Below are 15,277 nucleotides of genomic sequence, written 5' to 3' on the forward strand. Positions count from 1 at the left end.
TGTGTATCTTTTTTTTTTTTTTTTATAAAGAATTGTTTATTTTTATGGATACAGAGAGGAGGAGAGACAGAGAGGAAGGTCGTCTATCCGATGGCCCACTCCCCAAGCAGCTGCAACAGCTACAGCTGAGCTGAACTGAAGCCAGGAGCCAGGAGCTCTTCTGGGTCTCCCACGCAGGTGCAGGGTCCCAAGGCCCTGAGCTGTCCTGAGCTTTCCCATGGCACAAGCAGGGAGCTGGATTAGAACCTGTGCCTATATGGGATCCTGGCGCTTTCAAGGAGAGGACTGTAACTGCTACACTATCATGCTGGACCCAATTATATGTATCTTTCAATGCATTCCTAACTAAAAGTGGTTAAACAGTTTGATATCCTTCTCTTTAAATTAATTGGACAAATGGATTTTCATCAGAGAATCTACCATTTTACCTACATACATGTGCTGTTAGCTCAAGAGGGCAAATTTTGTGGACTCTAATCATGGAACCTTAGTTTGGGACTTTTCAGTGGGAAATAGAGATTCAGGAAAGCCTGTTCATCATTCCTTGCTGTTTTCTATGTGGATTTTGTTTCTGGAATCTGAAATTTTCCCTCTGTGTGTGTCTGAAAGAACTCAGTGTCTGAATCAGTGAAGGTTTAGAGTCAGTTTGTTTTGACGGTCTTTCTTGAAAACTTGTCCAAAGTAGAACCCCTAGTATTTTTAAAAAACAGGTTAAAAGTTAGAGGACAGGAGAAATTTGATTTTTTGTGTCTTGCAAGTATAACTGAAAATAAAATATTTCCCTAAGTTTTAGTGAAGGGCCTTCATCCTGTGTATGGTCAATTCTTATCCCCTTTCTCAAATGCTGCTGCCCACCATTAAGTCTCTTGTCACAGGGCATTCTAAAATGATGCCATAACATGCATGTTGAGATTCTCTGGATCTCAAATGTGCAGAAATCACAACTAAATGTCAATTCCTGAGTTAAGGAACTGACCATTATGGCTCTTTCAGTCTCTATTAATGTTTAGTAGGTCAGAGATTATGATGTTGTTTATGTTATTCCTTATGTGTCTGTAGAAATAAATACTTACTGAAAAACATTTATTTGATTGGGGCTGGGTATTTCTACCATTAATCTGATTGCTTACCTGAATTAAAGTCATGCTTTAATTGTTGTGGGCTGTATCTATCATTTGAAATTCAGAACTGTCCCCTGAGTATTGTGCACCAAAGATGACGTTTTAGTGCATTGTTCAGTGACTATACAACTCCTGTTTGTAATGGAGCTGTATGGCTGGGGCCATTATATTTCCCTGTTGATGATTTTATAGTATCCATTTGAATGATTAATATATAAAGGCAAATTTTTCAAATGTGTATCTCCTCTAAGTGTTTCTTGGGATATGTTTACATTGATGTTTTTTGCTTCTGATTTTAAATTAATTTTCCTTTGTTGTAGGATGAGCAGTTCTTAGGTTTTGGCTCAGATGAAGAAGTCAGAGTGCGAAGTCCCACAAGGTCTCCTTCAGGTATGGCAAACTAAGCAAGTGGTGTCTGTCAGTTTCTGTTGATAGGAAAGTGTAGCTTCCTCTTGCCATCCTTGCATGTCAGGGAAATCTACAATACTAGAGATAGGAGATGGTCCGTGAACTAGATTTCTTTATGGGAAACTTGTGTTAGGTCACATTTGGTTTATTTAGTATGCTTGTCTCTGTTAAGAACCTGGGGCATGGGAGGTGTGTTTCCAAAGAATGATCTGAAACCAGGTAGACACATTATAGACCATCCACTAGAATTATCCTTACGTTTACATATGCCTTTGTGACTAATTTGGCTTTTATTTCTTATGGATGAAATTTAAATCTGTTGTTATCAAGGAACTGAAAATATTGGGGGTCCAGTGCTGTGGCATAGAAAATAAAGCTGCTGCTTGCATGCCATATGGGCACAAGTTCGAGTCCTGGCTGCTCCAGTTCCAATCCAGCTCCCTGCTAATATGCCTAGGAAAGCCCTGGAGGATGGCCTAAGTGGTTGGGACCTTGTACCCACGTGAGAGAACCAGAAGCTTCTGGCTCCTGGCTTTGGACTGTCCAGCTCTGTCATTGTGGCCATTTGGGGAGTGATCCAACAGATGGAAGAGCCCTCTTGCTCTCTTTGTCTCTCACTTTGGCTGGCAGTCTCTCTCTTTGTCTCTCTGCCATTGAAATAAATAACTTTTTAAAAATTGGCACTATAGGGCCCAGCACGGTGGCGCAAGTGGTTAAGGTCCTCATCTTGCATGCCTGGGATCCCATATGGGCGTTCTAATCCCGGCAGCCCCGCTTCCCATCCAGCTCCCTGCTTGTGGCCTGGCAAAGCAGTCGAGGACGGCCCAAGGCTTTGGGACCCTGCACCCGTGTGGGAGACCCAGAAGAGGCTCCTGGCTTTGGATCGGCATAGCATCGGCCGTTGCTGTCACTTGGGGAGTGAATCATCAGACGGAAGATCTTCCTCTCTGTCTCTCCTTTCTGTATATCTGCCTTTCCAATAAAAATAAAATAAATCTTTAAAAAAAATTGGCACTATATTGAATTATTATACCTGATTCTTGAGTGGTAGTAGAGAAGAAAAAAGTTACAGGGGTGTTTATTAGCAATATTTGTCATATTCCCACCAACAGAATGACTAAAATATCTAGAAATTCTAGATTTAAAAAATATATATTTATTTATTTGAAAGAGTTGAAGAGAAAGAGAGGTCTTCCATCTACCATGTCACTCTCCAAATGGCGACAATGGCTAGGGTTGGGAAGGCAAAAGCCAAGAGCCAATAGCTTCATCCTAGTCTCCTATATGTGTGGCTGGGTACCAAACACTTGGTCCATATTCCATCTTTTTTTTTCCAGGCTGTTAGTAAGGAGCTGGATTAGAAATGGAGCATATTATAGGATTCTGGCATCACTGCTGGCGGCCTTACCCACTCCAGCACAATGCTAGTCCCTAGAGATTCCAGATTTACAAGCAGTTTCCTAAAAGAAGGTTTTCAGTGGAAATAATATATTTAATGGTCCACAGAGATCAGTACTGTGTTAGTTGACTAGAGAGCCTTTGAATGTTCATTGCCATCTGACTTTAGATACAGGTTTTGGTTTTATGTGGTTAGATACTCTAGTTAAATATGATATTGTTAGCTGGTTTTACTCCTTTACATTGACAGTTTTTTATTCCCAAATGGAGGTGGTATTGCTATTTTAGTGGGAAGGAATTATCCAGTAGTGGTCCAGTATCTGTGCTATTTCGACTGTAAAAATGTTTTCTCTCCCTCCTCCCCATTTGAAGATTTATTTGTTTGTTTATTAATTCATATATCTGAAAGAGTTGCAGAGAAACAGATCATCCAACCCCTGGCTCCCTCCCCAAATGGCTGCAGTGGCCAAGTCTGCACCAAGCCAAAGCCAGGAACCAAGAGCTTGATCCAGGTGTCCCACCCAGTTGACTGGGCCCAAATAGGCGATTTGGTAGGAAGTTGCATAGCAGTGGAGCAGCTGGGACAGAAAGTAGCACACGTATGTGGTGCTGGCATCACAGATGGCAGTTTTATGTGCTCTACCACAACACCAGCCCCAGTATATTCTCTATAAGATGTGATGAAATCTTAAAAATTCACATAGGAAAGATATTTGGGGCATCTGGTCTAATCAGTCATTTACAGGTGTCTAAGTAGGCCCAGAAAATACATAATGAACAGCTGTTTTTTTTAATTTAAAAAAAATTTGCTAATGTATTTACAAGTCAAAGTTATATGTAGAGAGAGGAATGGTAGAAAGAGACATCTTTCATCTACTGGTTCATTCCCCAAATGGCTTCCATGTGTTACAGCTGGGCTGGTCCAAATCTAGTAGCCAGAAGCTTCTCCCTCATCTCTCATGTGTGTGTAGGGGCTCAAGTACTTGGGTCAACCTCTGCTGCTTTCCCAAACACATTTGCTAAACGCCAGATTGGAAGTGAAGCAGCCAGGACTTGAACTGGTACTCATGTGCGATGCCTGCGCCATAGGCAGTGGCTTTACTCACTATACTGTAGCACCAGTCCTGATGAACTGCTTTTTACCACCAATTTGTGAATTCTTTGGATGTTTTTAGAGAAGTTAGCAGTGTAACACACACTATACTCAGGTTTTTCTATTTTTCTATTATATAAAGCTTCTTTGAAAGTAAGATAGAGAGATTCAGAATTGATAAAACTTTCTGAGTGGCTAGGTTCAAATCTAGCAGTTACAACAAATCTTATGATGTGCTTCTGAGCAGGAGTTTAATTTTGTTAATCCCCAACTCTTTGATTATGGTTTCCGCTTTTCCCTTGGCTGTCAGTCTACTTTGAATGTTATCTTGCTTTCTAAAAAGATACTGGATAAGATGCATCATTTAGAAAATGAGGCAGTTTCTCTCTTGTCTTGGAATCCACTGTCATTGTTTTGGTTCATATGCTCATACTGAGAGTAGACTTGTGAATTCTTAATTTAAGGAAAGTCTTGTAAATTAATTGGTGAGGAATAGATTTATATTTAGATACCTCAACAATAAAATCTTTGTTGATTTTTCTACTATAAAGTGGTTCTATAGTGAAAGTATTTATTATAATTAATGATGTTATAGGAAGTTTTAGTCTCAAAAGAATGTTATATAAAACATTGACAAATTGAGAAGGAAAAAGAGATGATAGAATTGGCAATTCTTAATACTTTTTAAAAATACAAGTTTATGCAAGTATTAGAGACAGACGCCTTTTCACAAATACCTTGGTAAGTAGCAAATTGAGCTAATTTATGAATCAGCAAGTTCCTTATATTTAGAATAAAAGGAATCTGGTTTAATGAATTGTTCATTTGCTATCGACATCAATTAAGATTAAATCTGTTTATAACTTGTGACTTAGTAGTAAGATTGATAACCTGCTTACACCACTTCTCTGGTTAGTTCAAATGTCTCAGAGTTCAGTGAGCTGCTTCTGATGTCTCACGAGTGAATTTTCTATTCAGTAAAACTTTATTAGTTTACTTTGACAAAACAGATAGAAAATATAGGATACAGAGCTACCCAGGAGCTTTGAGCGTAGGTTGTTTGTTGTAAGCACTCTGTACAAATTTATTCACAAGCAAAATTATAAATTGAAAAGATGGTACGATTTACTAGAAGCAGGTTCTAGTAAATTGAATGTTGGTGTTGGCGGCAAGACAACTAAATTCCTTTTTTCCTTAAAGTTCTTTTGACTATAGGAAACATTTTTTTGCTCTCCTAAAGTTGTAGGGAAATTAATTTTATACGTTATTGTTCAGTTGAAAATCTCTTGATAGAATATTGATTTTTGCACCAAAAAATAACTAGATGTTCTTTCAAGTGGAATATTATTATTTTTTCTTTCTTTGAGGCAACTTTTTTGTTGAAAAGAAACTGAGCACAATTAAGATGCCTTATTGACTCAGTAGACCCAAGTCTAGTTCAGAACAAAATGGCCTATATTAAATTATATTCAGCTTAGTTAAGACCTGACCTGCACAGCTAAATATATGCTCTTCATTGTTTAATTTCTATATGCAGTTAAAAGTAGCCCTCGAAAACCTCGCGGGAGACCTAGAAGTGGCTCTGACCGAAATTCAGCTATCCTCTCAGACTCATCTGTGTTTTCCCCTCTCAATAAACCAGAGACCAAATCTGGAGATAAGATCAAGAAGAAAGATTCCAAAAGTATAGAAAAGAAGCGAGGAAGACCTCCTACTTTCACTGGAGTAAAAATCAAAATAACCCACGGAAAGGACATTTCAGAATTACCAAAGGAAAACAAAGAAGAGAGCCTGAAAACAATTAAACGGACACCTTCCGCCACATTTCAGCAAGCCACAAAGATTAAAAAACTCAGAGCAGGTAAACTCTCTCCTCTCAAGTCTAAGTTTAAGACAGGGAAGCTTCAAATAGGAAGGAAGGGGGTACAGATTGTCCGCCGGCGAGGAAGGCCTCCCTCCGCCGAAAGAATCAAGACCCCTTCTGGTCTCCTCCTTAATTCTGAACTGGAAAAGCCCCAGAAGGTCCGCAAAGACAAAGAAGGCACACCTCCACTCACCAGGGACGACAAGGCCGTCGTCAGACAGAGCCCGCGAAGGATTAAGCCCGTCAGGATTATTCCTTCTTCTAAAAGGACAGATGCAACCATTGCTAAGCAACTCTTGCAGAGGGCGAAAAAGGGGGCTCAAAAGAAAATCGAAAAAGAAGCAGCTCAGCTGCAAGGAAGAAAGGTGAAGACTCAGGTCAAAAACATTCGACAGTTCATCATGCCTGTGGTCAGCGCCATCTCCTCTCGCATCATCAAAACCCCTCGGCGGTTTATAGAGGATGAGGATTACGACCCTCCCATTAAACTTGCCCGACTAGAGTCTACACCGAATAGTAGATTCAGCGCCACATCCTGTGGATCTTCTGAAAAATCAAGCGCAGCTTCTCAGCACTCCTCACAGATGTCTTCAGACTCGTCCCGATCCAGCAGCCCCAGCGTCGATACCTCCACGGATTCTCAGGCTTCCGAGGAGATCCAGGGTCTTCCCGAGGAGCGGAGCGATACCCCCGAAGTGCATACTCCACTGCCTATTTCCCAGTCACCAGAAAACGAGAGCAGTGACAGGAGGAGCAGAAGGTACTCCGTGTCCGAGCGAAGTTTCGCCTCCAGAGCGACTAAAAAGCTGTCGGCTCTACAAAGTGCCCCGCAGCAGCAGACCTCCTCGTCTCCACCTCCGCCTCTGCTCTCCCCACCGCCGCCGCTGCAGCCAGCCTCCAGTATCTCTGACCACACACCCTGGCTCATGCCTCCAACCATCCCCTTAGCGTCACCATTTTTGCCTGCTTCTGCTGCGCCCATGCAAGGGAAGCGAAAATCTATTTTGCGAGAACCGACATTTAGGTGGACTTCTTTGAAGCATTCTAGGTCAGAGCCACAGTACTTCTCCTCAGCAAAGTATGCCAAAGAAGGTCTTATTCGCAAACCAATATTTGATAATTTCCGACCCCCTCCACTCACGCCCGAGGATGTTGGCTTTGCCTCTGGCTTCTCCGCGTCCGGCACTGCTGCGTCAGCCCGACTGTTCTCACCACTCCATTCCGGAACAAGGTTTGATATGCACAAAAGGAGCCCTCTTCTGAGAGCTCCGAGATTTACTCCAAGTGAGGCTCACTCTAGGATATTTGAGTCCGTAACCTTGCCCAGTAATCGAACTTCTGCTGGAACATCTTCTTCCGGAGTGTCTAATAGAAAGAGGAAGAGAAAAGTGTTTAGTCCTATTCGATCTGAACCAAGATCTCCTTCTCACTCCATGAGGACAAGAAGTGGAAGGCTTAGTACTTCTGAGCTGTCACCTCTCACTCCCCCGTCTTCTGTCTCTTCCTCATTGAGCATTTCTGTTAGTCCTCTTGCCACTAGTGCCTTAAACCCAACTTTTACTTTTCCTTCTCATTCCCTGACTCAGTCTGGGGAATCAGCAGAGAAAAACCAGAGACCAAGGAAGCAGCCTAGTGCTCCGGCAGAGCCGTTTTCATCCAGTAGTCCTACTCCTCTCTTCCCTTGGTTCACCCCAGGCTCTCAGACTGAAAGAGGGAGAAATAAAGACAAGGCCCCCGAGGAGCTGTCCAAAGATCGAGACGCTGACAAGAGCGTGGAGAAGGACAAGAGTAGAGAGAGAGACCGGGAGAGAGAAAAGGAGAATAAGCGGGAGTCAAGGAAAGAGAAAAGGAAAAAGGGATCAGAGATTCAGAGTAGCTCTGCTTTGTATTCCGTGGGTCGGGTTTCCAAAGAGAAGGTTGCTGGTGAAGATGTTGCCACCTCATCTTCCGCCAAAAAAGCAACAGGGCGGAAGAAGTCTTCATCACTCGATTCCGGGACTGACATTGCTTCTGTGACTCTTGGGGATACAACAGCTGTCAAAACCAAAATACTTATAAAGAAAGGGAGAGGAAATCTGGAAAAAAACAACTTGGACCTCGGCCCAACTGCCCCATCCCTGGAGAAGGAGAAAGCCCTCTGCCTTTCCACTCCTTCATCTAGCACTGTTAAACATTCCACTTCCTCCATAGGCTCCATGTTGGCTCAGGCAGACAAGCTCCCAATGACTGACAAGCGGGTTGCCAGCCTCCTAAAAAAGGCCAAAGCCCAGCTCTGCAAGATTGAGAAGAGTAAGAGTCTTAAGCAAACTGACCAGCCCAAAGCACAGGTACTGTTTTCTACGTTGTCTTTTAAAACCAGCAGTTTATCAGGTCTCTTCTATGACCAAGTTTAGGGCAAAGTGCTTCAGTTACATCTAGTTAGGGAAATTGCGAAAAGCCTTGTGGAGGTGGTGCTATTAGCAGTGCAGTCCTCAGGAATGACAGGATTGTAGTAAGTACATTCCAAATTAAGGGAATAGTGTGACTGGAGATCAAAAAATAGGAAATCTAATTAAGGAATAATAAATAGCTGGATCGATTCATATGAGAATGATAAACTAAGGCCAAAACATGAGTTGGGGATGGCTGTGTAATAAGATATAACACATCTTATATATTATATTATTATAATATAATCTTATTATGATATATAATAAGATGCATATTTATGCCATTGTAACAAGTTAGAGTAAGATGGCTTCAAACTTAAATTTTTAATGTTATTCAACCTAGGGCCATATCTGCAGTTAGTAATTTTACCAGTTGAGTGTTGTAGCAGGAATGTGGTGTCACTTATTTCATAGACCAATGTTGGGTATTTTTTTATTAGACTCATACTGATGGGAACAGTGACTGATTCAAATGGGAGACATTTCTGTTTTGAACCATGCTGTTTTAAATTACATTTATGGGCTGAATCTACATATTTCCGTATGGAACAAGGAAATATAATAGTCTGTGGCTTAGTAATCTCTATTCATAAGCTAACATTAGACTAAACTTTTGTTAATATGAAGTTACAGCTTGAAGTTTTTAAAAAGATTTATTTATTTATTTGAAGGGCAGAATTACAGAGAGGTATCTTCTATCTGATCCACTTGTTCCTTCCCTCAAATGGCCGCAACAGCCAGGGCTAGGCTAGGCTGACGGAGTCAGGAGCTTCATCCAGGTCTCCTGAACAGGTGGCAGGGCCCAAGGACTTGAACCATCTTCTACCACTTTCCCTGGTGTATTAGCAGGGAGCTAGTCAAAAGTGGAACAGCAGGACTTGGGCCAGAGCCCGTATGGGATGCTGGCATTGGAGACAGTGGCTTAATCCCATATGCCACAGTGCCCGTCCCTACAAGTTGAATTTAGAGGGAAATTTTAAAGAAGCAGTAAAATTGAAAATAACCTAGTTGTTTTCTATTTTTTGACTGGAGACTTTTTTGCTCTCTATTTTAGGAAATAGAAGTAGTTTATTTCAGTATATTGATATCATTTATTGTGATCCTATATTAGTAACAATGGACCAAATATACCTTTGTTTAATTCAATCGTATTGCCAGCATACATGGTTGTTACTGTTTGTTTTGTTTGTTTTCTGGCTTGCCTTGTATTCAGGGTCAAGAGAGTGATTCATCAGAGACCTCTGTGAGAGGTCCCCGGATTAAACATGTTTGCAGAAGAGCTGCGGTTGCCCTTGGCCGTAAACGAGCTGTGTTTCCTGATGACATGCCCACCCTGAGTGCCTTACCATGGGAAGAACGAGAAAAGATTTTGTCTTCCATGGGGAATGATGGTAGGTCTGGGGAGATCGGCTTTGGAATCCAAGTAGACCTCTGATTTGTTTACTTATCTTTCTGGAGGTGACAAGTAGGCACTCCATGTTTAGTCCAGTTCTTCTGTGAAACAGATATGGGAGGGGACTAAGTGCTTGAGGAGGAAATTCCAAAGAACAAAAATGGGGACATGGCCAAGGAAGACTGGGGAATTGTGAGACTGTGATGAAAGCCTGACCCCTGTGAAGGAGAGAAGGGTGGAAGATTGGATGCAACCTTTCTTAGACTGCCATGAGCTGTATCAGAAGAGCCTCGTCTTCAGGGGTCAGCCTACCTTTGTGTCACTGCTGCTCTGAGTCACTGCCTGGGAGCAACCCGTGGAAACAGTGGCTTGTCTGCATTGCTGGCTGTCAGAGCTCAACAGCTGAGAGCCTTGGTCATTTAGGTTTCCTGGAGGTCGACGTTTAAGGCACATTCTCATGGCTGCCATGTATATAGTTAGTGGGTTTTTGTTGTTGTTTAAAGATTTAATTCTTACTTATTTGAGAGGCAGAGTTACAAAGAGAAAGTAAAAGAGAGGAAAGAGAGATCTCCCATCTGCTGGCTCACTCCACAATTGTCTGCAGTGGTTAGCACTGTGCCAGGCTAGAGCCTGGAACTGAGAGCTACTCCCACATGGGTGCAGGAGCGCAAGGACTTGGGTCATATTCCAATGCCTTCCCAGGCACATTAGCAGGAAATCAGACCTGATATGGAGCAGCCATACCAGGTGGGTGCTGGTATTGCAGGCAGCAGTCTAACACTCTATTTTATGATGCCAGCCCCTGCCATATAGTTATAAAATGCTAGGTAGATACTCAAAGTAAATTTAGACATTTAGAGAAAAGATAGAAGATTTCAGTTCATCTTTTTTTTTTAAGATTTATTTTATTGCAAAGTTAGATATACAGGGAGGTGAGACAGAGAGGAAGATCTTTAGTTTGCTGACTCACTTCCCAAGCGGCTGCAGCGGCTGTAGCTGAGCTGACCAAAGCCAGGAGCCAGGAGCTCCTTCTGGATCTCCCACGTGGGTGTAGGGTCCCAAGGCTTTGAGCCATCCTCTACTGCTTTCCAAAGTCACAAACAGGATGCTGGATGGTAAGTGGGGCTGCCGGGACGTGAACTGGTGCCCATATGGGATCTCGGATTGTGCAAGGCAAAGACTCTAGCCACTAAGCTATTGCTCTGGGCCCTCAGTTCATATTCTTATTTTATATTGTTTGCTTTTTAAATTTGGATTTGAGCCTTCGCCAACGTTTAGATTATGGGCATTTTTAAATATTTAAGTAGTTCTTTAGGGCCCAGCATATTAATGTAGCAGTTAAAATCCTTGCCTTGAAAGCACCAAGATCCCATATGGGTGCCAGTTCTAATCCTAGCAGCTCCACTTCCCATCCAGCTCCTTGCCTGTGGCCTGGGAAAGCAGTTGAAGATGGCCCAAAGCCTTGGGACCCTGCACCCACGTGGGAGACCTGGGAGAGCTCCTGCCTCCTGCCTTTGGATTGGCTCATCTTCAGCCGTTGCAGCCACTTGGGGAGTGAACCATCGGATGGAAGATCTTCATCTCTGTCTCTCCTCCTCTCTGTATATCTGACTTTATAATATAAATAAATAAATCTTTAAAAGAAAATTTAAGTAGTTCTATAAAGCAAGCCCTGAATTCTACATATAAACCACTTTATTATAATGTATTCCATTTTTGGAGTCCAAATTAAAATCAAGTGTTGAATGACTCTAGTGATGTATAGGGACTGCAAGATGTCCCCCTTACTCCTGAGAAGGGCTTAGCTACTCCTGCTGAACTAATGACATCTTTCCCAAACAGACAAGTCATCGATTGCTGGCTCAGAAGATGCTGAACCTCTTGCTCCTCCCATCAAACCAATTAAGCCTGTTACCCGAAACAAGGCACCTCAGGAACCTCCGGTAAAGAAAGGACGGCGATCAAGGCGGTGTGGGCAGTGTCCTGGCTGCCAGGTGCCTGAGGACTGTGGTGTTTGCACTAATTGCTTAGACAAGCCCAAGTTTGGTGGCCGTAACATAAAGAAGCAGTGCTGCAAGTGAGTGGTGCCTTGCTCCGAGGTGTTGACCTCTCAACCTGAAGGGTGCTTGTTTTTCCCTGGTTTGTTGCAGAGATGTCTCAGGAAGCTGAATGTGGTTATATCAGATCTCCTGGGAGTTGCAAGATTACTTGCAGAGCTGGATTCTGTGATGTGGTTAGAAGTGGGCTGTGCTCTTGGGCAGTACTGTTTGCTTGAACATTCTACAATAATGAATATGTTCTGTATATGCCCAGGGTAGTCTGGCAGCCATTAGCCACAGTGTGGCCATTGAGCATGTGACATGTGGTTAATGTGACTAAGAAACTATGCTTGATACTTAATTTTACCATGTCAGGGCAATTCTTGAGTTCTGCCAAAAACTTAACCAATTGAGGCATAATATTTCTTTGGGTCAAGCGAAATCAGTTTTACCTTTATGGTACTTGGGACACTTTTGAGATATTTGTATAAATCTCTGTATTCTCCGACTCCCTCTTAGAATATTATTATGTTTATGAAACTTTTGCTATTTAATTTTTCATTTCTATGAGCATGTTTTTAAAAAGGGCATGGATTTTTCATTTGAAATACAGAGACAGAAAGATAGAGATCTTCTGTTTGCTGGTTTACTCCTTAAATGCCCGCAGTAGCTGGGCCTAGGCCAGACCAAGCCAGGAGGCTGCAGCTCAGTGTGGATCTTGCCTTTGCATGGCACTGACCCATGCATGCAATCCATTATCTGCTGCCTCCCCAGATGTGCATTAGCAGGAAACAAGAATGGGACGTGGAGTCAGGACTTGGACTAGGCACTCCAGAATGGGATGTTGCTGTACCACATGACATGTTAATTGCCTTAGACACGTGCCCCCTGTGGGTCAGAAGGATTTCATAAACAGAAATTTTGGTGGGTGAGCATTATGCAAAGTACTGTACAAGGAATAGATATTTTCCATACATATTTGCTGAATGATTGACTAAATGAATGACACTAGTTATTAAAAAGCTTAATCGGGAGAAATGCTGCATTATTTAGTTCATGGGAGACAATCTCCAGGAGATGATCAGTGCTTTTGTGCTTTGATTTGATTGGGTCTTAGCAAGAATCCTGTCTTTCTAGCAGAAGATGTGAGACAGTTCACAGATCCCGTATGGACAAGTGATAGCAAGCTAAAATTGCACTAAATGTAAGGGTTGAAATGGTGAAATTTTGGCTTCAAACTAAATTTGAATTTCATTACATTTAAATTAAAGGGTGAATACCATAAATTAGAGCCATCAGGTATACCTACCTATAGCATTGTAGTGGTAGACAAAGGCCTTTCTGGATAATTTGAGCATACATTATGACTGTTAATATCATAACAAACAGTGCTGATTTGACCCCAAGAAGTACTAAGTGATCATTTGTGTGTGGTGCTGGTCAGGATTGGTTTATAAGAAATTTGAGCTCCATTTCAGAATATTTTGTTAGTTGTTCCTTCTAGATCCTCAGGGTGGAAAAAAATTGCTATTTGAGGATCTGCAGGTTCAAATGTAACCTGACTGACAAGCAGATTTTTGCAGCTGTCAAAATGAGCCTGAATAAAAATTCACTGATACTTGCAGACAAGAGACCACTTGTTTCAATGACTTCTCTCATAAATGTAACTTACACAGTTTATTCTTTATCTTAGGATGAGAAAATGTCAGAATCTGCAATGGATGCCTTCCAAAGCCTATCTTCAAAAGCAAGCTAAAGGTAGTGTTGTTTAAAAGGGAATTCCCTAAATGCTTCCTGTGTTAGTGCTGTGTAGTCATGAACATGCAGCAACAGAGAATACTCGCGTTTTTAAGTATTACTCTTCCCAGTGAGTAGTTGAAGCAGGGTGACAGATGCCTGAGGGTTCATTCCGCTATATATTTTGGGTTACATTTCAAAATTTCTATAAGTTCTTAAAATTTGTCAAAGAATTATAGTTTATCTTACTCCTTAGAGGAATAAAAGTATGCATGTTTCATCTGCTTAGCTTGACATTAACTTTTTTGAGCCTTTCAGTACCAACTTTAACTGCAGAAAGCTGAGAATGAGATTATGTCATGTATCTATTCTTGTATCCTACTTTACTTTTTTGGATATTTACTTATTTGCTTGAAGAACCAGGGTGACACAGATCTTTCATCTGCTGGTTCCCTCCTCAAATGGCTGTAGCAGCCAGGATCAGACCCAACTAACACTAGGAACTCCATCTGGGCCTCCCATGTGGGTGACAAGGACCCAGTATTATCTTCTGTTACCTTCCCAGGCGCATTAGCAGGGAGCTGGATCACAAATGAAGCAGCTGCCACTGGAATTGGTACTCTGAATGGGATACTGGGTGTGGAAGGCAGCAGCTTAGCTTACCATGCCACCCCAAACATCTATTTTAAATAGATAGATAACCTAATAGAAAATACTATTTTTTCCCTCTCAGCTGTGAAAAAGAAAGAGAAAAAGTCCAAGAGCAGTGAAAAGAAAGAGAGCAAAGAGAGCAGTGTGGTGAAGAACGTGGTGGACTCTACTCAGAAGGCTACCCCTCCAGCAAGAGAGGAGCCTGCCCCAAAGAAAAACAGTAGTGAACCTGCTCCCCGAAAGCCCACGGAGGAAAAGAGTGAAGAAGGGAACAGCTCTGCCCCGGCACCAGAGTCCAAACAAAGCACCACCCCAGCTTCCAGGAAGTCCAGCAAACAGGTCGCCCAGCCAGCACCCACCATCCCCCCTCAGCCCCCCAGCACGGGACCACCGAGGAAAGACGTTCCCAAGACCACTCCTAGTGAACCCAAGAAGAAGCAGCCTCCACCACCACCACCACCAGAAGCAGGTGAGTAGTTAGGGAGACAAGGACTCGCCAAGGCACCTGTGGCTCAAATGGCATTTAGGAACTAGAACTGGGTAACTTGAAGTGTTCCATTCCAGAACATTAGCTGCCTTCTATATAATAAAGAAATGAAATTTTTAAAAATATATACACACTCAGTAAATTGGAGATAATGTGTTAATGTTCTCTTTGAAACCTTGTGTGTGTTGGTTTTTCTAATGTCCCTCACTTCAGAGGCCACTGAGTCTCACAGTAGTTGCTGTCAGCTTCTGACCACAATCTCCTTTGAATTGTTTAGGTCCAGAGCAAAGCAAGCAGAGAAAAGTGGCTCCCCGCCCGAGTATCCCTGTGAAACAAAAGCCAAAAGAAAAGGTGAGGGGGACAGATGTGTTTCTCTGCCACCTCTCAGGGCTGTGTCCTGTTCCATGGGGAAAAGCTCGACATTTCTGTGACCAGGTGAAACCTCGTGCTGATAGCAGTGGGGTTCCTGAAGATGAATGAACTTTTGGTTTGGTCTTGGAGCCCCTTGTCTTTTTCCGTCTCTTTCCCTCATTGTTTTTTCCCTTGTTGCTCTACAGGTTCCTAGCCTAGGAATGTGCCTCCTGCACAGACCACTTGGCCTGCTTGTTTTTTGCCTCATCTCACAGGATTTGTTTGTAAAAAATGGATTTCCCAGGG

At 42.4% G+C, this 15,277-nt stretch overlaps 1 protein-coding gene across 7 annotated transcripts in view; it reads left to right on the plus strand.

The window, feature by feature from the left end:
• KMT2A (lysine methyltransferase 2A) overlaps positions 1-15,277 on the plus strand; it is an 86,271-nt gene that overhangs the window by 34,909 nt on the left and 36,085 nt on the right. For 6 of the 7 annotated variants that reach the window (XM_040977014.1, XM_040977015.1, XM_040977016.1 and 3 more), the window contains exons 2-8: positions 1,442-1,511; positions 5,558-8,211; positions 9,527-9,704; positions 11,549-11,783; positions 13,439-13,503; positions 14,216-14,602; positions 14,898-14,971. In XM_040977014.1, coding sequence (XP_040832948.1) covers positions 1,442-1,511; positions 5,558-8,211; positions 9,527-9,704; positions 11,549-11,783; positions 13,439-13,503; positions 14,216-14,602; positions 14,898-14,971 — 3,663 coding nt within the window. The remainder of the gene's footprint in view (positions 1-1,441; positions 1,512-5,557; positions 8,212-9,526; positions 9,705-11,548; positions 11,784-13,438; positions 13,504-14,215; positions 14,603-14,897; positions 14,972-15,277) is intronic. The other variant, XM_040977020.1, reaches the window with a different exon arrangement.

Source organism: Ochotona curzoniae, unplaced genomic scaffold (genome assembly GCF_017591425.1).
Source record: "Ochotona curzoniae isolate NIBS_2020 unplaced genomic scaffold, NIBS_Ocur_1.0 contig_2723, whole genome shotgun sequence".
NCBI classification, from domain to species: Eukaryota; Metazoa; Chordata; class Mammalia; order Lagomorpha; family Ochotonidae; genus Ochotona; species Ochotona curzoniae.